The sequence below is a fragment of the Chiloscyllium punctatum genome, chromosome 5 (genome assembly GCF_047496795.1).
Source record: "Chiloscyllium punctatum isolate Juve2018m chromosome 5, sChiPun1.3, whole genome shotgun sequence".
Classification (NCBI taxonomy): domain Eukaryota; kingdom Metazoa; phylum Chordata; class Chondrichthyes; order Orectolobiformes; family Hemiscylliidae; genus Chiloscyllium; species Chiloscyllium punctatum.
This window is the reverse complement of record NC_092743.1, coordinates 73,576,143-73,604,033: the sequence shown is the minus strand read 5'-3', so window position 1 is coordinate 73,604,033 and position 27,891 is coordinate 73,576,143. Positions and strand designations below refer to the sequence as shown.

General features: G+C 42.6%; 1 protein-coding gene across 6 annotated transcripts in view; it reads left to right on the top strand.

The window, feature by feature from the left end:
• Positions 1–27,891, top strand: part of tmem68 (transmembrane protein 68) — an 80,403-nt gene that overhangs the window by 10,048 nt on the left and 42,464 nt on the right. For all 6 annotated transcript variants that reach the window (XM_072570562.1, XM_072570560.1, XM_072570559.1 and 3 more), the window contains 2 exons: positions 18,753–18,920; positions 27,022–27,215. In XM_072570562.1, coding sequence (XP_072426663.1) covers positions 18,753–18,920; positions 27,022–27,215 — 362 coding nt within the window. The remainder of the gene's footprint in view (positions 1–18,752; positions 18,921–27,021; positions 27,216–27,891) is intronic.

Here is a 27,891-nt window from a genome sequence, read left to right as displayed (position 1 = left end):
TCATCAATGTGTTTTGTCCCAACCTCAAAGAATTCAGTCAGGCTTGTGAGGCATGACCTGACCTGCCCCCACCTTCCCCCCCCCCCCCCCTCCCCCCCCAAAGCTATGCTGGCTATCTCTAATCAAACTATGGTTTTCCAAGTAATCATTGTGGGGCACGGTGGCTCAGTGGCTGGCGCTGCTGCCTTACAGGGCTAGGGACTCTGGTTCGATTCCAGCCTTGGGCAACTGTCTATGTGGAGTTTGCACATTCTCCCTGTGTCTGCGTGGGTTTCCTCCCACAGTCCAAAGATGTGCAGGTTAGGTTAGGTGAATTGGTCACGCTGACTTCACAAATGTGAAGTCTCAGTAGTGAATACTGAAGTATGGTATTCATTAAAGACCTCCCCTACCACCTCCAACTCCAGGTACATTCCCTCCACTATCCCTGATCAGCCCTACTCTCACTCTAGCCATCCCCTTGTCCCTCATGTAAGTATAAAATGCCTTGGGGTTTTCCTTAATCCTACCCGCTAAAGCTTTCTCATGCCCCATCTAGCTCTCCTAAGTCCATTCTTCAATTCCTTCTTGGCTACCTGTCTGATTCTTGCTTCCTCAACCTTAAGCGTCCTTCTTCCCCTTGACTGGATGTTCCACATCCCTTGTCACTCAAGGTTCCTTCACCCCACCATCCCTTCCTTGCCTAAGTGGAACAAACCTATTCAGGACTATCAGCAAGTGCCCTCTAAACAACCTCCACATTTCTGTCGTGCATTTCCCTGAGAAAATCCATGTCCAGTTTAGACACCCCAGCTCCAGCCTAATAGAATTGTAATTTCCTCCTTACCCAATTAAATACTTTCACATACCATCTGCTTCTATCACTCTCCATGACTGTAGTAAATGTCAATGAATTGTGATGACTATCACCGAAATGCTCTCCCACCGAGAGATCTGACACCCAGCCTGGTTTGTTGCCAAGCACCAAGTTCAATATGGTCTCCCCTCCAGTCGGCCTATCTACATATTTTGTCAGGAATCCTTCCTGGACACACCTGACAAAAACTGCTCCATCCAAACTCTTTGAACCAAGGACGTTCCAATCAATATTAGGGAAGTTAAAGTCACCTGTAACCACAACCCTATTACTTCTGCACCTTTCCAAAATCTGCCTCCCAATCTGCTCCTCTCTGTCTCTGTTGTTATTGGGGGGTCTGTAGAAAACTCCCAGTAAAGTGACTGCTCCTTTCCAGTTTCTGACCTCCACCAATACAGACTCTGTAGACAAAGCCACATCCCTTTCTGCAGCTGTGATGCTATCACTGAATAGCAATTCCACCCCTGCCCCCCCCCCACCCCCGAACTCTTGTACCTCTTTCCCCCCACCCCCCTCGCCTGCCCCCCCCCCCCCCGCCCCACCAACCTTTTCCTTTTGAACAATCTGAGTCCTGGAATGTCCAACAACTATTCCTGCTCCTGTCTCCATAGTGGCCACAACAGCATAGAGCATGGACCAGTAGTTGGAACTAAGTTCATCACCCTTACTCTTGATACTTCTTGCATTAAAATAAACACACTTTAACCTATCACACTGACTGAAACTTTGCCCTATCAAGTGTCTATCCCTCCTCACAGACTTTCTGTACGCCGTATCTAGCTGTTCGCTAGCTACGCCATCCTCTGATCCGTACCTCCAGTTCCCGTACTCCTTCCAAACTAGTTTAAACCCTCCCGAGGAGCTCAAGCATATGTCCCGCCCAGGAAATTGGTGCACTTGTTCAGGTGCAAACCTTCTTGTACAGATCTCACCTTCACCAATGATCCACATATCTGAAGCCCTCTCTCCTACACCAGCCCTTCAACCACATGTTCATCTGCACTCGCTCTCTGTTCCTAGCCTCACTAGCTTGAGATTACTACTCTGTGCATCCTGCGTTTTTAGCTTCCAACCTAACTCCTGAATTCACTTTTCAGGTCCTCATCGCTTTTCCTAGCTATGTCATCGGTACCGATGTGTACCACGACTTCTCTGGTTGCTCCCCCTCCCCCTTAAGAATCCTATAGATACGATCAGAGACATCCCTGACGCTGATACCCGGGAGGCAACATATCTGGGAGTCTTGTTTGTGACCACAGAGTCTCCTCTGTTCCTCTCGTCATTGAATCTCCTATTCTTATCGCTCTCCTATTTTCCTCCCTTTCCTTCTGAGCCACAGAGCCAGACTCGGTGCCAGAGACTTAGCCGATCAGGCGTTCCCCTGGTAAGAGCTGATGACCAATTAGACTAAAGGTCTGATTCTCTTCCCTCTTACTGTGTTTCACTTGACAACATTTATATTCTGTTTAAATAGCCTGTCTTGGTATCTTACTTGAGGTATCCATTTCCTATTATTGGGAAACCATGTCCTAAATTCCTTGTTGATCTAAACGTCTTATATTGTAGTATTAATTCAGTATTTGTGTTTTACTTACATGCATCAACTTAATCAATTCCTTTCAATTTTCAAGCCCTTTGTTTGGGGTCCCAAGAATTCTCCTCATTCTCAAAGGATAAACCTTGATGATTGCTGCAATCATTGTTATGCTTACTGTAATATCTCTCTATCAGGTTACTGGAAGTTGCATAGTTTGACAATCTGCAACTAAATACTGGGGTGACAGTGTTAAAGAATCATCCATAACAATCCAAAACATTTTTTTCCTGGTCAGATCATATGCAAGCCTTCCATTTGTCATGTGGCCTATACACTCTTGCTGTCACATTAGTGATTCAGTTTGGATGAATATTATGTTTGGCTTCTCTGCCAATTATTTAATAGTACAAATTCTCTGAATTTGACTTTGTTTCATGATTTGCATTGCATTATTTTACTATTATTGTCAAATTTGGATAAGCGTATCTAAAAATAGAAGCAATGCGAGAGTTGAATGATAAGATGTGTTGCTTTAACCTCTTTGCAACTTTAGATATTTCCTATTCTTAAGCCTGTTATTTATCCATTTTTAAAGTACTGTTTCACGCCTCGTATTGCTGCATTGTTGAAGCTGCTTCGTTTGAATGAGCTGCTGAACTTAAGACAATGTCTCTCTCCAGAAGAACTTCGATTATCCAAAGGACATAGGTGGGGAGTATTTTGTTTGGTTAATTGAATTCCAGATAATCGAATGCCAGATAACATAGTTTAGCCAAGTATCAGGACCTTGCAATCTTCTAAATAATCCAATATTTGGATAATCTCATCCCGGATAATCGAAGTTCCTCTGTATTTGGACAGATTACATAGCATTCTTCAGAGAAGAGCAATTGGTTATTTCAGCGTGCTGACCTGCATTCATTTGTCAAGCAACCCCACCAAACGGGCTTCATTGCTTTTATAATTTTTTTGAGTTCTTGGACTTGTTTGGAAAAGCTGGTCCCAAAAAAATGCGAGAGTGTGGCGCTGGAAAAGCGCAGCAGGTCAGGCAGTATCCAAGGAGCAGGAGAATCGATGTTTTGGGCATAAGCCCTTCATCATCATTCATTCCTGATGAAGGGCTCTTTCCCAAAATGTCTATTCTCCTGCCCTTTGGATGCTGCCTGACCTGCTGTGCTTTTCCAGTGCCGCTCAACTCTGATCTCCAGCATCTGCAGTCCTCACTTTCTCCCTCAGAAAAAAATGCATTTACTATGCTCTAATTTTTCTGTGTGATCTTCCAATGGAGAATCCTTCAGAAGTGACTCAGTGCAGTGAGCTTTGGAGAGACCAAACTCTATGTGGAATCTATGCTGATTTTTACTGCACTAGCTGCTATATTCCAGTCGGTACAGAGTATAACTTTTCCAAAGCTCCTTTTGGAAAAACTAAAAGTAGAGGGTATGAGGCAGTAAGTTTAGTGAACTTGATTGAAGAATTCAGCAGTAATATTATCACTTAACAGTGTGCTACCATAAAGCTTATGATTTACTGCCTCATGAAAGAAAAAAATCAACTGAATTCTGAAATTTAGACTGTTGGGCTATTTTAAAAAAATTATTGATTATGTGTTGCAATACATTGTGTTTCATGGTTAAGGTGTTATCAGGTCAGGGCTGCTGGTGCAGTGATAGGGAGTTAATTGGTTCAGGTTACTTGAGTAAGGACATAGCAAGAGTCAGGAGGATCATTGTGACTAACTGGGAATTCACTTGTATAGTTCTTTTGCAGTTAGACTAATGCTTTTTTTTGCCTTATTTCCTGGGTCATTATTCAGGTAACTGTGTCAGAACCGTCCAATGTCTCCGACTCCAACTCAAAGTGGAAGACTTGTTTGGTGACGGGGTCTCTGGGAGCATGGGAGAGAAATTTAGATTTCCTGGCAAACTCCCATTGAGTTACTGTTTTTTTTTTGAGGGGCACTGTGTCACATCTTCTTGCTTATTTCTCTGATGATCTGAAACGTTGAAGATCTGAGCCCTTGTGTGTAAATAGGCTGAAATTTTAATTGGAACACACCAAGTGCAAATTTTTTTCAAGTCTGGGAAGGGTTTCCTCTTAGGATGTATCAAGGCAATGCTGACTAAGAAGAATGCCTTTGCATTTGGTGTCACGGTGGAGCAGTCTGAGAAGAATGTGCTCTCAATTGGTGTCCTAATGAAGTAGTTTGGAAAGGATATCCTACTAGTTGGAAAGAATCAAAGTGTGACATCACAGGCAAAAAGGGAGTGGTCTTAGCATTTTGCAGGAGCAGAGGCTCCAAAGGAGAGAGTTAATTGGTAAGTCCAGGTAAAAGTTTCAACTTTTATCACTTATAGTTTATGGTGTAGGTTTGCTCACTGAGCTGTAGGTTTGATATCCAGACGTTTCATTACCTGGCTGGATCATCAGTGGCGACCTCCAAGTGAAGTGAAGCTGTTGTCTCCTGCTTTCTATTTATATCTTTCTCCTGGATGGGGTTCCTGGGGTTTGTGGTGATGTCGTTTCCGGTTCATTTTCTGAGGGGTTGATAGATGGTATCTAGATCTATGTGTTTGTTTATGGCGTTGTGGTTGGAGTGCCAGGCCTCTAGGAATTCTCTGGCATGTCTTTGCTTAGCCTGTCCCAGGGTAGATGTGTTGTCCCAGTCGAAATGGTGGTTTTTTTCATCCGTGTGTAGAGCTACGAGGGAGAGAGGGTCGTGTCTTTTTGTGACTAGCTGGTGTTCGTGTATCCTGGTGGCTAACCTTCTTCCTGTTTGTCCTACGTAGTGTTTGTGGCAGTCCTTGCATGGAATTTTGTAGATGACGTTGGTTTTGTCCATGGGTTGTACGGGGTCTTTTAAGTTTGCTAGTTTTTGTTTGAGAGTGTTGGTGGGTTTGTGTGCTACTAGGATTCTGAGGGATCTTAGCAGTCTGGTTGTCATTTCTGAAACTTCTTTGATGTATGGTATTTTGAAACTTCTTTGATGTATGGTATAGTTTATACGGTCTTTATATTTTCTAAGGGCTTTATTCTATCGTAACATGGGATAGCAAAGAAGAGGCTCTAGAGTGAGATATTTGCTATTAAGCACCTTCCAAAAGGTTTCATTTACAGGGGTAAGTCAAAGCTCAGTTGTGTTTCTTCTGCTGTACGTGGGAAGCTGGGCACGTTTCCAGTGCCGAGACCAGCATGTGTGTCTCCACGTGCAGCTCCTGGTTTTGGAGCTGGAGACACTGGAGCATCCACAAAGGTGAGAATAGTAGATAGCATATGTTTGGAGGTGGTCACACTGCAGTCTAAGCCTCCATAGGGAGAGAGGGAATAGCTGGCCACTCATTGTGTACCATAAGTAATAGGACTAGGCAGGTAGTGCAGGAATCCCCTGTGGCTGTTCCCCTGATAACTAGATATACTGCTTCGGATACTTTAGTTGAATGACATCTGGGATAACAGCAACAGCCAATTTGTGGCAGTGTGGTTGGCTCTTCTGAACAGGGGAAGAGCAAAAAAGTGTGGAAATGCAATTGCCATAGAGGATTCAACTGTAAGAGGAATAGGTGTTTCTGGGACTACAAATGAGACTACAGGATGGTCTACATGACATCCTGGAGGGGGACGATGAACAAGGAGTGATCGTGGTACACACTGGTACCAACGGCTTATGTTTTTTATAGAAAAAGGATGATATCCTGAAAGAATCTAGAGAGTTAGGCAGCAAGCTGAAAGGTAGAACCTCAAAGGTAGTGACCTCAGTACCGTGTGCTAGTCAGAATAGAAATAGCAGAATATATCAGATGAACAGTGGCCAAAGAAATGGTGCAAAGGTGAGGGTTTCATGTTTCTGGGACTGGTTCTGGGGGAAGTTGGGCAAAATCAAATTAGTTATGATATTGTCGTGGAGGAATTCCTGCTCTGTATATGGGATAGTTTTCTGGGCCAATATGTTGAGGGCCAACGAGAGAACAGGTGATCTTTGACAGGGTATTATCTGGAATAATTGGTAATGTAGTTTCGAGAGACATCTTCCGGAAGATCAACTGTGATGGAATTCTTCATCAAGATGGAGATTGAGGTAATTGATTCTGAGACTAGTGTCCTCATTCTTAACTAGGGAAACTCTGATGTAAGGTGTGAGTTGGTTATGATGGATTGGGGAATGTTACAGGAAGGAATAGCCATAGATAGCCAATGGCAAATATTCAAAGAGTGAATGGGTAAACGTTTTTTAAAAAAAAGTTTTTTTTCCTGTCTGCTGTAAAGAGGACAGTGGCAAACCATAACTTAATAGGGAAGTTAGAGATAGTATTAGATGCAAAATAGAGACATAAAAATTGGCAAGAAAAAGACTTGAGGGTTGGAACAGTTTCAAAGTTCACAAAGGAGGACCAAGAGATTGATTTCGAAAGGGAAAATAGAATGCAGGTGTAAGCTTGTGGGAAACATAAGAATGGGCTGTAAAAGTTTTTACAGGTAGGTAAAAGGAAAACATTGGAAACTTATGTAGGTCCCTTACAGTCAGAAACAGGGTAATTTATGAGAAACAAAGAAATGGCTAATGAACTAAATTCATACTTTGCTTCATGATTAATCTACCAAAATTGATGCTGATAAATCTCCAGGCCTGATAATCTATATTAAGAGTACTTAAAGAAGTGGCCCGAGAAATAATAGATGCATTGGTGGTCATTTTCCAAGATTCTTCAGACTCTGGAACAGTTCCTGCATATTGAATGGTAGGTAATATAATCCAACTTCTTAAAAAGGAATGTAGAAAGACAACTGGGAATTGTACAACAATGAGTCTGATGTCAATAGTACAAAAGATGTTAGAATCCATAGGATGTTATAGCAGAGCAATTAGAAAACAGTGGTAAAACCAGACATAGTCAATTTGGATTTACAAAAGGGAAATCATGCTTGACAGACTTATTTTTCACTGGCTGATGCAGTATAATGTGGATAAATGAAAGATTATCCACTTGCGTAGCAAAAATAGGAAGGCAGATTATTGATTGGCTGTAAATTGAGAGAGGGGACTGTTCAGTAAGACCTAGATGTCTTCATGCACCAATTGCTGATAGTAAACACACAACTGTAAGTTGATCTTCATAGTGAGAGGCTTAGAGTACAGGAACAAGGGTGTCTCACTATAATTATGCAGGGCATTAGTGAGGCCACACCAGGTATACTGCATGCAGTTTTGTTTAGTAGATTACTTAGTGTGGAAACAGGGCTTTCGGCCCAACAAGTCCTCACTGACACCCCGAACAGCAACCCACCCAGACCTATTCCCCTACATTTACCCCTTCACCGAACACTATGGGCAATTTAGTGTGGCCAATTCACCTAACCTGCACATCTTTGGACTGTGGGAGGAAACTGGAGCACCCAGAGGAAACCCACGCAGATATGGGGAGAATGTGCAAACTCCACACACAGTTGCCTGAGGCAGGAATTGAACCCAGGTCTCTGGTGCTGTGAGGCAGCAGTGCTTTTTATCTGATGAAGTTGATTTTGCTAGAGGGAGTGCAGCGATGGTAATTCAAACTGATTGCTGGGATAGCAGGACCGACATATGAGGAGTGATTGAATCTGTTAGAATTGTATTCCCAGGAGTTTAGAAGGATGAGGTGGGCTGTCATACAAACCTATAAGGTTCCTGCAGGTTAGATGCAGGAAGGATGTTCCTACTGTTAGGGGAGTCCAGAACCAGAGATCATAGCTGTAGGATAGGTGGTAAACCTTTTTAGGACTGAGATAAGGGGAAATTTCTTCACCAAGAGAGTGGTGAGCCTGTTGAATTCACTGCCACATAAAGTGATTGAGGCCAAGACATTGTTTTTTCAAGAAGGAGGCAGATAAGTCTCTTGTAGCTAAAGGTATTAAGTTAGATGGGGTTAGAGCAGGCTTAGGATACTGAACTCAATGATCAGCTGTGATCATATTGAATGGTGGAGCATTCAATATTGAATGAAAGATTGAACGGCCTACTCCTGCTCCTACGTTTTTATTTCTGTTTTTAACTGGTTTTTAATTATTTCAGCAAAGTATTGCCAGTGGTTTTCTGAAAGTTTAATGCATATCAACTGTACAACAAATGAGTTTTAAAAAAAAAGTTTGTTTAAATATTGTATCATTGCTCGAAAATAAGTTGTGACCCTTCAGCTTGGTGATTGGTTCCATTGGATGTGTGCTTTTCCCATGAACAAAAGTACAACTTAAGAACTTTGCCAAACGTGTACAGCGACATGCTGTTCAATATTAAATTTGAGACTAGTTAGTCCACTTATTTGTTTCACAATGATCTTAGCTTCAAAATTAAAACAGTGCCTAGAACATGTAAAGATGCCATAGTTTACCAGACCATAGGGCTGCTCTGTCTTATCTGAGAGTTGGTTACACTAAGTGAAATGATTTGCAACCATGTAGGCAAATATGGCTGTAAGTTTCAGTGACTTGTATTTCTATTGTGCCTTAGCAATAGGAAAGTTTTTACATTACTTAACAAATAGGTATAAAGAAAATTGATTCCAGGCTGTCGGGGAAAATTTGAAAGTAGGAATGAGCTTGGTGAAAGAGCTTGGTCTTTGCAAGATTGTTAGAAAGGTATTTGGCCAGCAGTTCTAAAGGATAGGGTGAAGGCAGCTGAAAGCTGCATTCATGGGGCATGTTGGAAGCAGCAGGGCATACGATAGTACACAATATTGCAGTCAAAGTGATGAAAGGATTTATGCCCTCTAGGAACTACAGTTAAATGGTGGAATTTGCAAAATGAATGAATATTTAAAATGTGATAAGGGTAGGGACGCATCGTAGGCCAACAAACTGAGAAAGTGAGACTTAGTATCAGGATTCATGTACAACAGAGTTGTGAATAAATTGGCATTTATAGAGGGAGATTGAGAGGAGACCAGCAAATGAATCACACACAGACTAGATTCTCAACTATAACAATAACCACCCTAACATCCACTAATAGAACTGTGTCAAGACTCTGTTTAAAAGAGCTCTAACACACTGCAACACCCCAGAGGTCCACAAAAAAGAGGAGCACCTATACGAAGTCTGTACTAATAACAGGTACCCTAACAGCTTCATCCGCCGATGTCTGTCTGGCGTACAAACAACACTAAGAAGACACTGTGCACCCCAACACTCTGACTACCCTACCTATATTAGAAATGGCTCAGAACTGACTACTAGACTTCTACACCATCTGGGAATAATGACAGCACACAAATTAACAGCCGTACTTCAAGCTACTATTCAAGCCAGAAGACCCCATACCTCCAACATGCATGATGAATGTGATATACAAAACACCATCTAACAACTGCAAGAAACATTATATAGGACAAACAGCCAGGAAACTTGCCACCAGAATACATGACAAACAGCTTGTAACAAAACAACATGACCAGTTCTCCCTCATGTCAATACACACTGACAATGAAGGACACAAATTCAGCTGGGCCAATGTTATGATACTGTGACACGCAAAACAAATTCCTGGAGGCCTGGTATTCATCGACTGGTTCCATAAACAAACATGTTCAGAGGCAACACAGCGCTGAAGATGTCACCCAGTCAGGAGAGAAAATATTTGCAGAAAAATTAACTGGCTTGGCCGACCGACCAGCAACTTCTACATATACTTCTGGTCACCACACTGCTACAATGATGTGAATGCTTTGGAGAGGGTACAGAAAAGGTTTACCAGGGCATTGTTTAGTATGGGGATTTTAGCAATGAAGAAAGATCGGATAGACTGAATTTGTTTTCACTGCAATGCAAGAGTTTTGAGGAGTGACCTGGTAGATGTTAATAAGATCGTGAATGGCATGGAGAGAGTGGAAAGTATGAGGCTTTTTCCCAGGGTGGAGGGGTCAATTACTCGGAGGCACAGATTCAAGGGGTGGAGGTGGAGGATGGGGAAGTTTTTAAGAGATGTGTGATACAAGACTTTCATATACAGTGGTGAGTGCCTGGAACGCAATGTCAGAGGAGGTGGTGGAAGCAGTCACAATAGCAGCATTCAAGAAGCACTTGGACGAATGCATGAACAGGAATAAAGGGGTATGGATCCTGCAAGCAAAGACAGTTTTGGTATGGAATTGCAAAATGTGTCTATGCAGCCTCGAAGGGCCGAAGGATCTGTGCCTGTGTTGCTGTGTTCTTTGTTTCTCTGTGATCTTTCTGAAAGAGCTGAAATGTTAACTAGGTTTCTGGCCACAAATATTCCAGTAACCTAAAGAGTATTCAGGATTTTTTTTTGATTTGATTTCAAATTTTCAGCATCTGCAAATAATCAGGAAGTTTCAAATCTGAAGGTGACAAATAGTGACAGTTTGGCAATGCAAATGTGGGAAGAATGAGTGAACTGTGTTGTGATGGAATTAACTAGTAATACTACAGTCAATTCTGATGTAAAGCAACAGGGCCGTTCTTGTGCGATTTCGCATTATAGGAAAATCACACAGTCGCCACTAATGGGACCGGAATTGCATTACAGCCAATACAGTTAAGGAAGGTTTGTGTTCCACAAATAATGGTCTAAATTCTCCAACCGTGTTAAAGCCAATTTGCATTGAAGAAACACTTGCTACAACAGAACTGATTGTATGCAGGTTCTTAAGTTTAGATCAGCATAGAATACTGATAGTCTTTTTCAGACCAAGGAACTGATTAGCTGAAGTCTTGTATATGAGATTCACATTTACCCATTTAAACTATTTACTAAAGAAGGGGAGTCAGAAGATTTGAGGGGGTTCAATTGGTGGGCAGAATCACTTTTGTTCCTTATGTACACTTTCTCAAATTGGGGAATGCAAAGATAAACAGCTTGTGCATAAATAGTGCACAGCTCGTGAATTAATTGCCAAATGTTAACAAAATTGATAACCTCGATTCCTGATTAAGGGTTTTTGCCCAAAACGTTGATTTTCCTGCTCCTCTGATGCTTCCTGACCTGCTGTGCATTTCCAGCATCACTTTGATCTGGACTCTGGTTTACAGCATCTGCAGTCCTCGCTTTTGCCCAAAATTGATAACGAGCCTGGTATTAAAGACACTCCTTTAGAGAAGCAGTGGCCAGTTAACTCACATGATTAGAGTGTGGCCCCTATATGCCATGGTCATGGGGTTAATCCTGATACGTTGCTGGTCCCTGAACAATCGTTCCGAAGTACAGCATTGTATAAACCAGAAAATAATGAGAGATTGTGAGAAGGGCATGGTGGTAATTATGCATGATTTGAATATGTTGATTGGATTAATCAACTTGGCAAGGGTTGCCTTGAAGAAAGAGTGTGTAAGGGACTGTTTCTTAGAGCAACATTGAGTCCTAGAGATGTACAGCAGGAAACAGATCCTTTGATCCCACTTGTCCATGCCGACCAGATATCCTAACCTAATTTAGTCCCATTTGCCAGCACTGGGCACATATCCCTCCTTTCCTGATGAAGGGCCTTTGCCCAAAACGTTGATTCTCTTGCTCCTCAGTACTGCCTGACCTGCTGTGCTTTCCTAGCACCCCACTCTGTACTCTAATCTGCAGGATCTGGAGTCCTCACTTTCTCTCATATCCCTCCTTTCCTATTCAGCTGCCTCTTAAATGTTGTTGTAATTGTACCAGCCTCCATCACTTCCTCTGGCAGCTCATTCCATACACTCACCACCCTCTGCATGAAAACTTTGCCCCTTAGATCCCTTTTAAATTTTCCCCTCTCATTTTAAACCTATGGCCTCTAGTTCTGGACTCCTCCACCCTATCCATGCCCCTCATGATTTTATAAACCTCGATAAGATCACCCCCCAGCCTCCGATGCTCCAGGGAAAACAGCCCCAGTGTATTCAATCTCTCCCTACAGCTTAGATCTCCAATCCTGACAACAACCTTATAGACTTTTTTTCTGAACCCTTTCAAGTTTCATAACATCCTTCTGATAGGATGGAGATCTGAATTGCACACAATATTCCAAAAGTGGCCTAATCAATGTCCTGTACAGCTGCAACATGACCTGGCAATGCCTATACTCAATGCTATGACCAATAAAGGAAAGCATACCAAAGGGACACGTTCTTCACTATCTTGTCTACCTGTGACTCCATTTTCAAGGAACTGTGAACCTCCAGTCCAAGATCTCTCTTTTTCAGCAACACTCACCAGGACCTTCCCACTAAGTGTATAATTCCTGCCCTGATTTGCCTTTCCAAAATGCAGCACCTCACATTTATCTAACCTAAACTCTCTCTGCCACTCCTCAGCCCATTGGTCCATCTGATCAAGATCCTATTATACTCTGAGGTAGCTGTCTCCGCAGTCCACTACACCTCCAATTTTGGTGTAATCTGCAACTTACTGTACCTCCTATGTTCACATCCAAATCATTAATGTAACTGATGAAAAGCAGTGTGCCCAGCAACAATCTTTGGCACACCACTGGTCACAGGCTCCTGCCATAGAGCCAAGCGGAGAACTGGCTGCTTTAGTTTTGATATTATGGAATTGAGCAGGATTAATAAATAAGGATAGTTAAGGGTTCTCTTGGAAGGATGGACCACCACGTGCTAGAATCTCAAATTCAGATTGAAAGAGTGAAGACAGATTTTCAGCATTGGGCAAAGATTTGAGCACAGGCTTGAGGAAGGAATTGGCCCAAACAGACTGGGCACAAATGTTCAAGGGCAGGACGTTTGAAGAACAATGGCAAATGTTTAGGGAGATATGAAATACTTCTCAATGAAACTTATTCTTAAGAGGAATTTAAAAATCATCCATGGTTTAACAAGGAAGTGAAAGATTACATAAAGGTAAAAGCTAGGGCATATCATGCTGTAAAAAACTAGTTTCTGGATTAGTGGTGCTGGAAGAGCACAGCAGTTCAGGCAGCATCCAAGTAGCTTCGAAATCAACGTTTCGGGCAAAAGCACTGCCCGAAACATCGATTTCGAAGCTACTTGGATGCTGCCTGAACTGCTGTGCTCTTCCAGCACCACTAATCCAGAATCTGGTTTCCAGCATCTGCAGTCATTGTTTTTACCTTGTAAAAAAACTAGTGGCAAGCTGGAGGATTGGGATAACTTTGAGCATCAGCAAAGAGTTACTAAAAACAAAATCAAAAGAGTTAAGATGAACTACGAAAGGAAACTAGCAGAAAACATTAGCACTGATACCAAAAGCTTCTGTGAGTATATAAAAAGGAAGAGAATAGTGAAAACAAATGTTGACACTTTAGAGGACAAAAATATGATGTGATGATGGGAAACTCTGAGAAGCCAGAGGCACTAAAACAATATTGTATCTTGGTTTTCATAGTGAAAATCATTTCTCCCCAAAAACTGCAGTTACTGCAGAGGAACATGATGAAATTACTATAACTAGGAAAAAAGTATTAAGTAAACCGATGGGATTAAAGGCAGCGAAGTCCCAGGGGGCCTGATGGTCTGCAGCCGAGGGTATTAAAGGAGGTGGCAGCAGAAGTAGTGGGTGGATTAGTTGTAATTTTCCAAAACTTGCTGGATTGTGGAAAGGTACCATAATGACTTGGAAATATGCTAATGTGACTTATTCAGAAAGGGAGATCAGCAAAAACTGGGAAACTATAGACCAATTAGTTTGACCTCTGCAGTGGGCAAGTTGTTGGAGTCAATCAAAAAGGGAGATAACTGAACACTTGGAAAAACAAAGCTGAATTCACCAGTGTCAGCACTGGTTTCATGAAGGGCAAAGCATGCTTGACAAAGTTGTTGGAGTTCATTTGAGGATGTAACCAGCAAGATAGATATTGTGATCCAGTTGATGTGGTATACCTAGATTTCTAAAAGGCATTTGACAAGGTGCTACACAAAAAAAAACTGATCCAGAAGGTGTTATCCCAGGGGTTGAATATAGAATACTGGCTTGGATAGAGGATTGGCTGACTAATAGAAAGCAGAGAGTCAGTGTAGTAGAGTCCTTCTCTAGATCGTGAATTGTAACTTGTGGGGTACCACAGGGTTCAGTTCTTGGACCTCAACTATTTACAGTCTATATAAATTATCTCCAAGCAGCGGCATGTAGCATAGTAAAATTTGTGGCTGATGATGATGATAGGTGGGAAAGCAGATAGTAATGGGTTAGAATTTACAGATGGATATTCCTAGGCTGAGGAATGGGCTGGAATCTGGTCGATGGACTTTAATGCGCATCGGTGCGAGGTTATTGCCGTTTTGGTTGGTAAATCAAAGGAGGCAAATTATTTAAATGGGAAGCGGATCCAAAATGTTTCAGTGCAGAGGAATCTGGGCATCTTTTGTGCATGGGTACGCAGGTGCAGTTTATAATTAGAAAAGCATTTATTGCAAAGGTACTGGATTATAAAAGTAAAAGAAGGCATTTGGTATGCTTTCCTTTATTGGTCAGAGTATTGAGTACAGGAGTTAGGTGGTCATGTTGCAGCTGTACAAGACATTGGTTAGGCCACTGTTGGAATATTGCGTGCAATTCTGGTCTCCTTCTTATTGGAAAGATATTGTGAAACTTGAAAGGGTTCAGAAAAGATTTACAAGGATGTTACCAGGGTTGGAGGATTTGACTGTAGAGAGAGGTTGAATAGGCTCAGGCTGTTTTACCTGGAGCATCGGAACCTTAGAGGTTTATAAAATCATGAAGGACATGGATAGGATAAATGGACAAAGTCGTTTGCCTGGAGTGGGGGTGACCAGAACTAGAGGGCATAGGTTTAGGGTGAGAGGGGAAAGAGACCTAAGGGGCAACTTTTTCATGCAGAGGGTGGTATGTGTATGGAATGAGCTGCCAGAGGAAGTGGTGGAGGCTGGTACAATTGCAACATTTAAATGGCATTTGGATAGGTATATGAATAGGAAGGGTTTGGAGGGATATGAGCCAGGCGCTGGCAGGTGCGACTAGATTGGGTTGGGATATCTGTTTGGCATGGACGGGTTGGACCAAAGGGTCTGTTTCTGTGCCGTACACCTCTATGACTGTGTATAAGTGTTGTTACAATTCTAAAAAGTGTTGTCTGGAATATTGTGTTCTGTTCTGTCTCCTTACTTGAAGAATTTGGTGGTACTGGAGGCAATTCGGAGGAGGTTCACAAGGTTGACATCAGGGATAAAAGGGCTGTCATTTGAGGAGTGGTTGAATAGCTTGGGCTTGTACTTGCTGGAGTTCAGAAGAATGAAGAGGATTCTGATTGAGGAATGTAAAATGCTAAAGGGTATGGATAAGGTGGATATGGAACAGGTGCTCTTCTTGTGGGACAGTCTCGAATAAAAGAGTAGAGTGAGAGGAGGTTGGTTCAAAACTGAGATGAGGAGAAACTACTTCTCAGAGGGTTGTGAATCTGTGGAAATCGCCCAGACTGTGATAGAGGCAGAATCAACCAACAGATTCAAAAAAGAAATAGGTACATTTCTGATGAAAAGTGAGATAAAGGGCTGTGGAGAGCAGGCAGGATCCTCCACCCACCCTGCCTCCTGCAAAAGTGCTATCACTAATTCCCAATTCCTCTGCCTCCACTGCATCTGCTTTGAGGAGAACTAGTTCCACCACAGAACACACCAGGTGGTCTCCTTCTTTAAAGATGCAATTTCCTTTCCCACATGGTGGTTGATTCCCTCCAGCACATCTCATCCACTTCCTACACCTCTGCCCTCGAACCCCACTCCTCCAACTGCAACAAGGACAGGACCCCCTTGTCCACACCTTCCACCCCACCATCCTCCTTTACGTCTCGTCATCCTCCGACATTTCTGCCATCTACAAACTGACCCCACCACCAGAGATATATTTCCCTTCCCACCCCATCTGCTTTCTGTAAAGACTGTTCCCTGCGTGACTCCCTCATCAGGTCCATGCCCGCCCCAACAACCCATCCTCCCCTCCTGGCACCTGCCACTGCAGGAATTACAAAACCTGTGCCCACACCACCCCCCTTACATCCATCGAAGGCCCCAAAGCAGTCTTCAACATCCATCAAAGTTTCGCCTCCACTTCCACACTTGTCATTTACTCACGATGTGGTCTCTTCTCCATTGGGGAGACAGGACGCCTACTCGCAGAGTGCTTCAGAGAACATCTTCGGGACACCCGCACCAATCTACCCCACCGCCCCGTGGCCGAGCACTTCAACTCTCCCTCATGCTCTGCTGAGAACATGCAGGTCCTGGGCCTCCTCCATCACCACTCCCTTACCACCCAATGCCTCAAAGAAGAAAGCTTCAGTTTACGCCTCTGGACCCTCCACCCTAAAGCATCAATGTGGATTTCACCAATTTCCTCATTTCCCCTCACCCCACCTTACCCCATTTCTAACCTTCCAGCTCAGTACTGTCCTTATGGCCTGTCCCATCTGTCCATCTTCCTTCCCACCTCTCCGCACCACACTCCCCTCTGACCTATCACCATCACCCCCACCTCCATCCACCTATTACACTCTCAGCTACCTTTCCCCCCTCCAGCCCCACCCCCTCTCATTTATCTCTCCACCCCCAAGGCTCCCAGCCTCATTCCTGATGAAGGGCTTTTGCCCAAATGTGGATTTATTTTTTTATTAAAAAAAATTTTTTTCATGCTCCTTGGATGCTGCCTGACCTGCTGTGCTTTTTCAGCACCACACTCGTGATTCTAATCTCCAGCATCTGCTGTAGTCACTTTCTTCTAGGAAATTGAAACTGGAGAGTGGAGTGAATTTTTGGTGAAACAACTTGGGCAAATCATTTTCCTTGAGAAATCGATGACAGCAAATATTAATAAAGCACCACTTTTTAAATAAAGATAGTGCCATACATGTGTCTCACCTGGGAACTTGGTTAAGTGGATATTAAATCAAGAAAGTAAAGATTAGAATGTCTGGTTGAAAGAATGAGTTTTGAGAAGTGTGACCAGTGGAGTGGCTCAAGGTTTGGTGCTGGGCCCTCTACTTTTCGTCATTTACATAAATGATTTGGATGCAAGCATAAGAGGTACAGTTAGTAAGTTTGCAGATGATACCAAAATTGGAGGTGTAGTGGACAGCGAAAAGGGTTACCTCCGATTACAACAGGATCTGGACCAGATGGGCAAATGGGCTGAGACGTGGCAGATGGAGTTTAATTCAGATAAATGTGAGGTGCTGTATTTTGGGAAAGCAAATCTTAGCAGGACTTATACACTTCATGGTAAGTTCCTAGGGACTGTTGCTGAACAAGGACACCCTGGAGTGCAGGTTCATAGTTCCTTGAAAGTGGAGTCGCAGGTAGATAGAATAGTGAAGAAGGTGTTTGATATGCTTTCCTTTATTGGTCAGAGTATTGAGTACAGGAGTTGGTAGGTCATGTTGCGGCTGTACAGGACATTGGTCAGGCCACTGTTGGAATATTGCATGCAGTTCTGGTCTCCTTCTGATCGGAAAGATACTGTTAAACTTGAAAGGGTTCAGAAAAGATTTACAAGGATGTTGCCAGGATTGGAGGATCTGAGCTACAGGGAGTGGCTGAACAGGCTGGGACTGTTTTCCCTGGAGCGTCAGAGGCTGAGGGGTGACCTTATAGAGGTTTACAAAATTATGAGGGGCATGGATAGGATAAATAGACAGTCTTTTCCCTGGGATCGGAGAGTCCAGAACTCGAGGGCATAGGTCTAGGGTGAGAGGGGAAAGATATAAAAGAGACCTAAGGGGCAACTTTTTCACATGGAGGGTGGTACGTGTATGGAATGAGCTGCCAGAGGATGTGGTGGAGGCTGGTATAATTGCAGCATTTAAGAGGCATTTGGATGGGTATATGAATAGGAAGGGTTTGGAGGGATATGGGCCAGGTGCTGGCAGATGGGACTAGATTGGGTTGGGATGTCTGGTCGGCATGGACGGGTTGGACCGAAGGGTCTGTTTCCATGCTGTACATCTCTATGACTCTATGACTGTAAGTAGGTGGTAATGTTTAAGAAGGTATTAAGACTAAGGCAATTGAAGGGAAAACACATATGTCAGTTGGCTGACTGTTATGGATGATACTGCTATATGTGCAGTATATTCAACAGACAACTTTAAAAACATAATGTGGCAAGTATTGTGAAATGAAAAATGTAAACTGTAAAATGTAATTATCTTGATGTTAGAAATTAGTCACTACCTAGATAACAATTGTGACTGGAATCGAATTGATGTTGAGAGCCTCCATTAATGCTTATCTGTTTTTGCTAGCTTTGTCATTTATGCCTACTTTTGTGACACATATTTTGCAGATCAGATTAATTTTGTAACTCTTATTTTTAACACTTATGTTGCTTTTTGTAGACAGGAAACATTTTAAGCATAATAATGTAGACTTCTTCATTCATTAACTATTATGCTAACACTGTTCATTTTTCCTCAGGTTACGAAGTTCATGGTTTGGAAAAGATTCCTGATGCAGGGCCAGCCTTGATTGTTTATTATCATGGGGCCATACCCGTAGACTATTACTATTTTTTAGCTAAAGTAATTATACAAAAAGGAAGAACCTGCCACTCTGTAGCTGACCATTTTCTTTTTAAGTTACCAGGTACTTTTTCTATTATTTCTGCTTATGTTTACTTGGATAATGTGTTCTGCAAAATGGCTTATCTAGAAAACTACAAAAGTTAAAATTTCTTTAGGAAGATATCAATGTGTGCACACTTAAGCATTTTTCTCCACGAAATAACATTTTGGACACCTCTTCTATAGAGATGTGAAATTGTGTTTCATATTAGAACTTGTTAAATAACTTGATATCATAGAATCATACAGTACAGAAGAGGCCTGTGGAGTCTGTACTGCTAAAGCAACTGCCTACACTAGTCCCACACCAGGCCCAAGTCCATAGCTAAGTGCTCATCTAAGTACTTTCTAAAAGTTGTGAAGTTTCCTACCTCAACTACCTTCCTAATCTGTCTATTCCAAACCCACCACCCACATTCTTGGTGAAAAAGATTTTACTCAAATCCTTACTAAACCTCCTGTGTTTCACTTTAAAAGCATGTCTCCTTGTTGTTGACCCTTTGACTAAAGAAAACAGCTGCTTTCAGTTCACTTTCTCCCATAAAGCCTTGATTAGACCACACTTGGAATATTGTGTTCGGTTCTGGTCGCCTCATTATAGAAAGGATGTGGAAGCTTTAGAGAGGGTGCAGAGGAGATTTACCTGGATTCTGCCTGGACTGAAGAAAGGTTGAGGGAGCCAGGGCTTTTCTCATTGAAGAAGGATGAGAGGTGACTTGATAGAAGTGTACAAGATGATGAGAGGCATAGATACAGTGGAAAAGAGAATACTTTTTTTTTCCCAGAGCGGAAATGGCTATCATGAGGGGGCATAGTTTTAAGGTGATCGGAGGAAAATTTAGGGGAGATGTCAGAGGTCAGTTCTTTACACGGTTGTGGGTGCATGGAATGCATTGCCAGCAGTGGTAATAGTCAGATACATTAGGGACATTTAAGTGACTATTGCATAGGTACATGGATGTTAGTAAAATGAATGGTATGTAGGTTAGTTTGATCTTCGAGTAGGATGAAAGATTAGCACAACATTGAGGGCCAAAAGGCCTCAACTGGGCTGTACTGTTCTATGTTCTATGATCCTGACCTTATACACTTCTCTCAGGTTTCCCCCCTAACTATCTCTGTTTAAAATAAAAGCCCAGGCTTATCTGGCCTGTCTTCATATGTTCCTGAAATGGTACATCCACTCAACATCCTTGTGAATCTCTTTTGCACCTCCTCCAATGCAATTATATTCTGGACTGCGCACACTACTCCAGTGTGGCCTTACTAAAGTTCCGTATAGACCTAACAAGACCTCTCTGCTCTTGTAGTTTATGCCACAAATGATAAGGGCAAGCAACCTGTATGTCTTCCTAATAAGGTAAAAACTTGGTAAAAGTTCTATTCCTGATGAAGGGCTTTTGCCCGAAACGTCAATTTTCCTGCTCCTTGGATGCTGCCTGACTTGCTGTGCTTTTCCAGCACCACTCTAATCCATACTTCTGTCTTCCTTCTTAACCTGTCCTGTCACCTTCAGAGATCTGTGGAGAAGCACCCCAAAATCCCTCTGCTCCACTGAGTTTTCTAGTGTGCTGCCATTCATTTCAGTCTTGTTCTTTCTTCCAAAGTGCATCGTCTTAGATTTCTTCACTTGTGGAATATAGATGTTACTGGCTGGCCAGCATTTATTGCCCGTCCCTAGTTGCCAACAAGAAAGTGGTAGGGAGCTGCCTTCTTGAACTGCTGTAGGATGCTGTAGGTTGACCCACAATGTTCTTATGAAGAGAATTCCAGGATCTTGACCCAGAAAATAAATGAACAGTGTCTTGGACAGGAAGCACAAGGGGCGGTGTTCCCATGTATCTGCTGCCCATTTATGAATTCAAACAATAGGGGACCCTAGTACTGATCATTGTGGTATGCCACTGCACACCAGACTGTCACATCAATAGCCTTCTACTACCAACTTCTGTCTGTTGCTACTAAGCCAGTTTTGATCCATCTTGCCAGGTTACCCTTGAGCCCATGAGCTTTTACTACCTGTGTCAATTTGCCATGCGGGACACTGTGAAAGGCTGTGTGGAAATCCTCATCCACTGCCCTTACCTCATTTAAACAATTTGTAATTTCCTCCCAGTATTCCTCTAGATTTGTTCGGCTTTCTTCTGACAAAGTCATGGTGACGACTCTTCTCAAACCCTGCCTCTCAAATAGAGATTAATTTTCTCCTTCACTTCCTTTTCTGCAATGGTTTCTCCACCCCTGATGTTAGACTCACTGGTCTCTTGTTCCCTGACCTATCTCTACCATGCTTCTGTTAAAATGAAATTACATTAGCTGTCTTCTAGTCCCTCTTCTGTGGGCACAGACTATTTTAAAATTTGGGTCATAGTCCCTCTAATTTCCTGTCTCCCCTCCTACAGCAGCCTGGGTTATAACTTATCCAGATCTGGGGATTTCCTCATTTTTAAATTTGCCAAACCTCCAATACCTCCTCGCTGTTTGTATCAATCTGCTCAAGAGCTTCACAGTCTGTTTTCTCAAATTCTGTGCTTGCAGCCTAATCCTCCGAGTAAAGAAATACCACTGTAAAGGAAAGGTATGAGAAGAGAGCCCTGAATGGTTGGCAAGTGGACATTGCTGAGTTTAATGATGATTTCAGTTAAATGCCATCTAGGTTTGGACTATACTACCTCAGACAAAGACCTTGATTATTCACCTTACCTATGCCCCTCATGATTTTATAAAACTCCATAAGGTCACCCCTCAGTCTCCTACACTCAAAGGGAAAAGGTCCCAGCCTATCCAGCCTCTTCTTGTATCTCAAACCCTCCAGTCTCTGTAATATCCCTGTCAACCTTTTTTGCACCTTTTCCAGTTTAATAACATTCTTTTTAAAGCAAGGAAGCCAGAAGTGTATGCAGTACTCCAAATGTGGCCTTAGCAATGTCTTGTACAGCTATAAAATGATGTTCCAACCCCTATACTCAGTGCTCTGACTGACCATGCCAAATGCCACTTTCACCAACCTGTCTACCTTTGATGCCAAAGTTTCAAAGAGCTATGTACCTACACTCCGAGGTCTGTTTGTTTGACAACAGTCCCAGGACCCTACCGTTAACTGTGCAAGTCCTGCAGTGGTTGGCCTTACCAAAATCGAGCACTTTGCATCTATCTGAATTAAGTTCCATGGCCCTGGCCCAGTTGATCAAGATCCAGTTATACATTTAAATAACCACTTGCATTGTCCATTAAATCTCTAACTTTGGTGTCATCCATAAACTTACCAACCATACCTCCTATATTTTCATCCAAATTGCTAAAAACGGCAAACAGTGAATCTAGCACCGATCCTTGTGACATGTCACTGGTCACAAGCCTCCAGTCTGAGCAACAACCCTCTTCAACCACCCTCTGTCTCGAACCATCAAGCCAATTTTTTTATCCAATTGGCTAGGTCTCCCTGAATCCAATATGTTCTAACCTTACTAAACCGTCTACAATGTGATATCTTGTTGAAGACCTTGCTAAAGTCCACAGTGACAATGTCTACTGCTCTGCCTTCATCTATGTTCAGTTCACCTCTTCAAAAAAGTTGTGATACACGATTTCCCATGCACAAAGTCACGCTGACTATCTGTAATCAGACCTTGCCTTTCCATGTGCATGTAAATCCTATGTCTCAGAATCTCCACCCCACCTTCCCTCCCCCCGCCCCCCCCATCCCCCGACACTTTACTGACATTATGCTCACCAGTCTGTAGTTCCTGGCTTTTCCTTGCAACCTTTCTTAAATAATGGCACAACATTAGCCACCCTCCCAGTCTTCTGGCACCTCACCTTTGGCTGGTGATGATACCAGTATCTTCACTAGGGTCTCTGCAATTTCTTCCATAGCTTCCCACAATGTGCTGAGAAACTCTTGATCATATCCTGGGGACTTATCTACCTTTATGCCTTTTAAGTCTTCTAATACCACCTCTTTCTGTCTTATGGGCTCTTTTCAAGACATCACTATCTATTCCTGAATTTCTCTAGCTTCCACATTCTTTCTCCACAGTAAATGCTGATGAAAGTGTTTAGGATCTCACTGATCTCCTGTGCTTCAACACATAGGTGGCTTCATTGATCTTTCAAGGGGCCCTATTCTCCCTCTAGTTACTTTTTTGCCCTTAATGTACTTATACAATCTCTTTGAGTTCTCCATTAGATTAAATTACTTAGTGTGGAAACAGGCCCTTCTGCCCACCCAGACCCATTCCCGTACATTTACCCCTTCACCTAACACTACGGGCAATTTAGCGTGGCCAATTCACCTAACCTACACAATTTTGGACTGTGGGAGCAAACTGGAGCACCCGGAGGAAACCCACGCAGACATGGGAGAATGTGCAAATTCCCCACAGACAGTCGCCTGAGGCGGGAATTGAACCCGGGTCTCTGGCGCTGTGAGGCAGCAGTGCTAACCACTGTGCCGCCCTTACCTGAGCTTTCAAAGCTATCTTCTGTCCCCTTTTTGCCCTCCTGATTTCCCTCTTAAATGTGCTCCTGTTTTTACCAGAATCTCAATATCTCTGGCCCATTCAGTGTTCCCTACTCCTGACCTTCCCATTTAACAGGGACTTGCGGGCCCTGAACTCTCACTATCTTGCTTTTGAAGGCCTCTCATTTGCCAGATGTCGCTTTTACCTGCACAAATCTCACCCAATCAACTTCCGAGAGTCTGTCTAATACCATCAAAAATGACTTTCCCCCAATTTTAGAACTTTAACTTTAAACAAGAAATGCTTCAGCTTTGATGAAAAGATCTAGACTTGAAACATTAGCTTGCTGTCTCTCCATAGATGCTGCCTGACCCGTTGTGATCTTCCAGCATTTGTTGTTTTTAGTACAAATTCTGTCATCTGCACTAATTTGCTCCTAGAACGTTATCTTGTGGACCAGACCTATCCTTTTCCATAAGTATTCTAAAATGAATACAATTATGTTCACTGGTCCCAAAATGCACCCCCACAAACATCTATCTTTTGTTTCCCTAGAGATCAGGTTTTTGCTGCTCCTGTAGTAGGGCCATCTTCACGTATTGATTTATGAGAAATTTTTCCTGAACATACTTAACAGCTTCTTTATCCAACCCCTTAACACTATGGCAGTACCAGTTTATGTTTGGAAAGTTAAAATTTATTATTCCAGGCCTACTATTCTTACAGCTTTTACTATCTCGTGACATACTTGCTCCTCAATTTCTCTGACTGTTGAGGGGCCTATAGGACAGTCTCATCAAAATGATCACCCCCTTCTGATTTCTCAGCTCCACCCTTATAGCTTCACTGAACAATCACTCAGGAATATCTTCTTAAGTACTGCTGTGATGTTTTCCCTAATCAAAAAAAAAGCCAGTCTCTCTCCTCTCGCCTCCTTTCTACCTTTCTTGTAGGATCTGCACCCTGGAACATTGAGCTGCAAGACCTGTCTCTCCCTCGGCCATATTTCTGCAATAGCTGTGATACCTATCCCTACTGTAAGTTCATCTGCCTTCCCTGTCAAGCCTCTTGCTTTGAAATGAATGCAGTTTTACTTTATCAGTCTTTCCTTGTTCACTGCCATGCACTTGCCGGCCATTTTTGTTTAAGTCGCTCTCTAATTTCTATACTAACCTCAACCTTGTCTTCCTGTCTTTTTACTGTTTAGGGTCCCACCCTCTGTCAGACTACTTTAAACCTTCCTGAGTAGCTCTAATAAATCTGCCACCAGGATGCAGGTTATAATGTGCGTTTTGTTAATGTGAATTCACTACAGCACAATTGAGGACACTTTCTAAGGCACAAAGTTTTAAAGTGTATATTGATCATAATGCGATTCTGGCCCCATTAGTTTAAATGGTGCTGCTATTACATAATTTTCTTATAACAGGCGATTGCGTGAGAACGGAACTATTGCATTATCGCAGAACTGACTGTGTTGGTCCCACTTCACATCAGGTGCAACCCGTCCCTATTTGACAGCTCACTGCGGCCCAAAAGCGATCCCAATGATCCAAAAATCTGAATCCCTTGCACCAGCTCCACAGCCACACATTCATTTGCCCTATTCTCCTTTTCCTACAATCAGTGCACACGGCACTGTGAATAATCCAAAGATAACTACCCCTCTGATCCTAATTTTTAATCTCCTGCCAAACCCCTTGTATTCATTCTGGTAGGACCTCATCTCTTTTTCTACCAATGTAAGTGGTACTAATGTATATAACCACCTGTGACTGCTCACACTCCCCTTTGAGAAATTACTGCAAATGGTCCAAGATGTCCTTGACCTTGGCACCAGGGGGAGGCAACATGCCACCTGGAGTCTTGTTCGTGGCTGAAGAAATACCTGCCTGTGCTTCTCCCTCATCACAATTGCTTGCTTGGACTTTGTCATTCCCTGCTTTATAGCAGAGCCAGTAGTGGTTTCTGGCTGCTGCTGGTATTTTTCTCTGAGAGGCTATCTTGAGAGACGCAGTCGCAGGTGTGCGCGCGCACACACGTTTGAGAGGGGAACAGCCACAGGAGACTCCTGCACTACCTGGCTACCTCTCCTGGTGGTCACCCATTTACCTCACTGAACCTGTGGTGTGACCATCTCCCGGAAGCTACTATCTGTGGCCCCTGTATTCTCGTGTGTACCCAGTTGCCACTTCAACTGATCCATCCTGTCTGAGAGGAGCTGCAGTTGGACATACTTCCTGCAGACATAGTTGCCAGGGATACTTTACTGCTCCCTGATTTCTCATGTCTGATTGGAGGAGCGTACCACTCCACTGACTGCCACCTCTGCCCATTTTTCTTCTCCATAGGGAGAAGAAAAAAGTCTTACTTTGCCTTGTACATTGTTGCTGCACGTCATCCTGAAGAAAGCTTGGTATTCACCTAAGCCTGCATTTAGACCTACCAGCAGCATTTCAACCACAGAGCAGCCCCTGTCAAAAATTGTCACTCCATTAGAGCCTGCCTACCTCTTTATTTGCTTCCTGAGCAGCCACTGGTGACACTAACAATTGCTTACCTGCAACAGATCTTTGTAAGTCTTTTGAAATTGCCCACACTCCTCTTCACTGCCTGGGCAGTCACTGGTCAAACATTATTTTGAACTGTAATATCTGGTCTATACCTGCCCCCACTGGACTGTAGTAACAGAAATAAGATACATCAATGCCTTCTTTTCCTTCACTCCCAGCATTTCACACTCTGCAGTTATCATTTTGCTGCACCTCTGCCACTTTCCACAATCTCATAAACAAGATACCATTGACAGTGCAAGGGTTAAATCACCTTAATGAATATCTGCTTGATAACCATGAATTCCTTTGTATCATAAGTTGTTTTACTTAGAATGTTTGTGTAAATGAGAAACTTCCAAGGTTTGTGTATAATCTTGTAAAAAGGTTAGTTGCTGATTTTGCATGAACCTAGAATGTTGTTTAATTAATGAACAGCCAGCCAATAGATAGTGTTTAGATTGGTTTAAGTCTAACATTAGTTTTGTCAAAGACACTTTTGGAATACTGCATGCGGTTCTGGTCGCCCTTTTATAGGAGGGATGTTGCTAAACTTGAGAGATTTACCCACATGTTTCTGGAGGCTTTGATTGCAGGGGGAGGCTGAATAGGCTGAGTTTGTTTTCACTGGAGCATCAGAGGATGAGGGGTGACTTTATATAGATTTATTAAGTCATGAGGAGTGTAGATGGGGGGAATAACCAAAGTCTTTTTCTTAGGGTGGGGGAGTGCAGAACTGGAGAGCAGAGGGTTAAGGTGAGAGGCAAAAGATTTAGACAGGACCTGAGGGGCAACTTTTTCATGCAGCAGATGCTATGCGTATGGAGCAAGCTGCCAGAGGAAGTGATGGGGTGGATACAATTACAACATTTAAAACACATCTGGGTGGACATATGAATAGGAAGGGTTCAGAGGGATATAGGCCAAATGCTGGCAGGTCAGACTGGGATGTGAGTCAGTGTTGATGAGTTGGACCGAAGGGTCTGTTTCCGTGCTGTATGATTCTATAATCAGCTGTGTTATACTTTTAATGGTTTTGTGAGACAATAGAACTTTTTTTTTCCCCACACCTGTTTCTGCCAGTAAAGATACTTAAATTTTCTTTCAGGCTTTAAATTATTGTTGGAAGTTTTTAGTGTCATGCATGGTCCGCAAGAAGAATGTGTCAAAGCTTTGAAAAGTGGTCACTTACTGGCCATCTCACCAGGTGGAGTCCGTGAAGCACTGTTTAGTGATGAGACTTACAGCATATTCTGGCGCGGTCGAAAGGGTTTTGCTCAAGTGGCAATTGATGCACAAGTGGTGAGTACCAGTAAGCTATGATTTACTTTTTAAAATATGTATAATTTAATTTTTCAATCTCTATTTTGTGTCTGCCCTTATTCTATAAATATTTTTTGCCCTGAAGAAATCCTGAGCGTAAGGGAAGAGTAGCAGAAAACATCTGGATTCCCTTGTTGCTTCCATTGCCATGGTGAAAGTATCATTTATAAACTGAAAAGATCTTTACTGCGTAAGATTAGTTAACAGTCTGTTACTTGCCCTGTTAATCCACCATATTTAGCTGGCAGTTAAACTGGCAAATATCATCCTAGGTATGCTTGAATAGTAAAGTTAGCTACAATCTCAAATTGATTAATAACTATCGAAGGATTTACTTTAGTGTATCATCTGTGATACAGTGGTAACACTCTTGCCTTTAAATCAAGAGCTTGTAGGTTCTGAGACTTAAGCCTCAGAATCTTGACCAACAAGTAGACTATTACTGAAGGAGTACTACAAACTGTTGGGATTTGAATGCTCTTGTAAAACCAAAAGGTGGAAATTCTTGTTGCTAACAAAAAGAATAATCAGAATTTAGAATTGTAATTGACAAGATTTATTGTATAATATTACGTGTCCTTAATAGGTATGTCCCTGTTGGGCAGGGAGGAAGTCATATGGTAAGGGAACCGTGGTGTACTAGGGATTTAAAGAG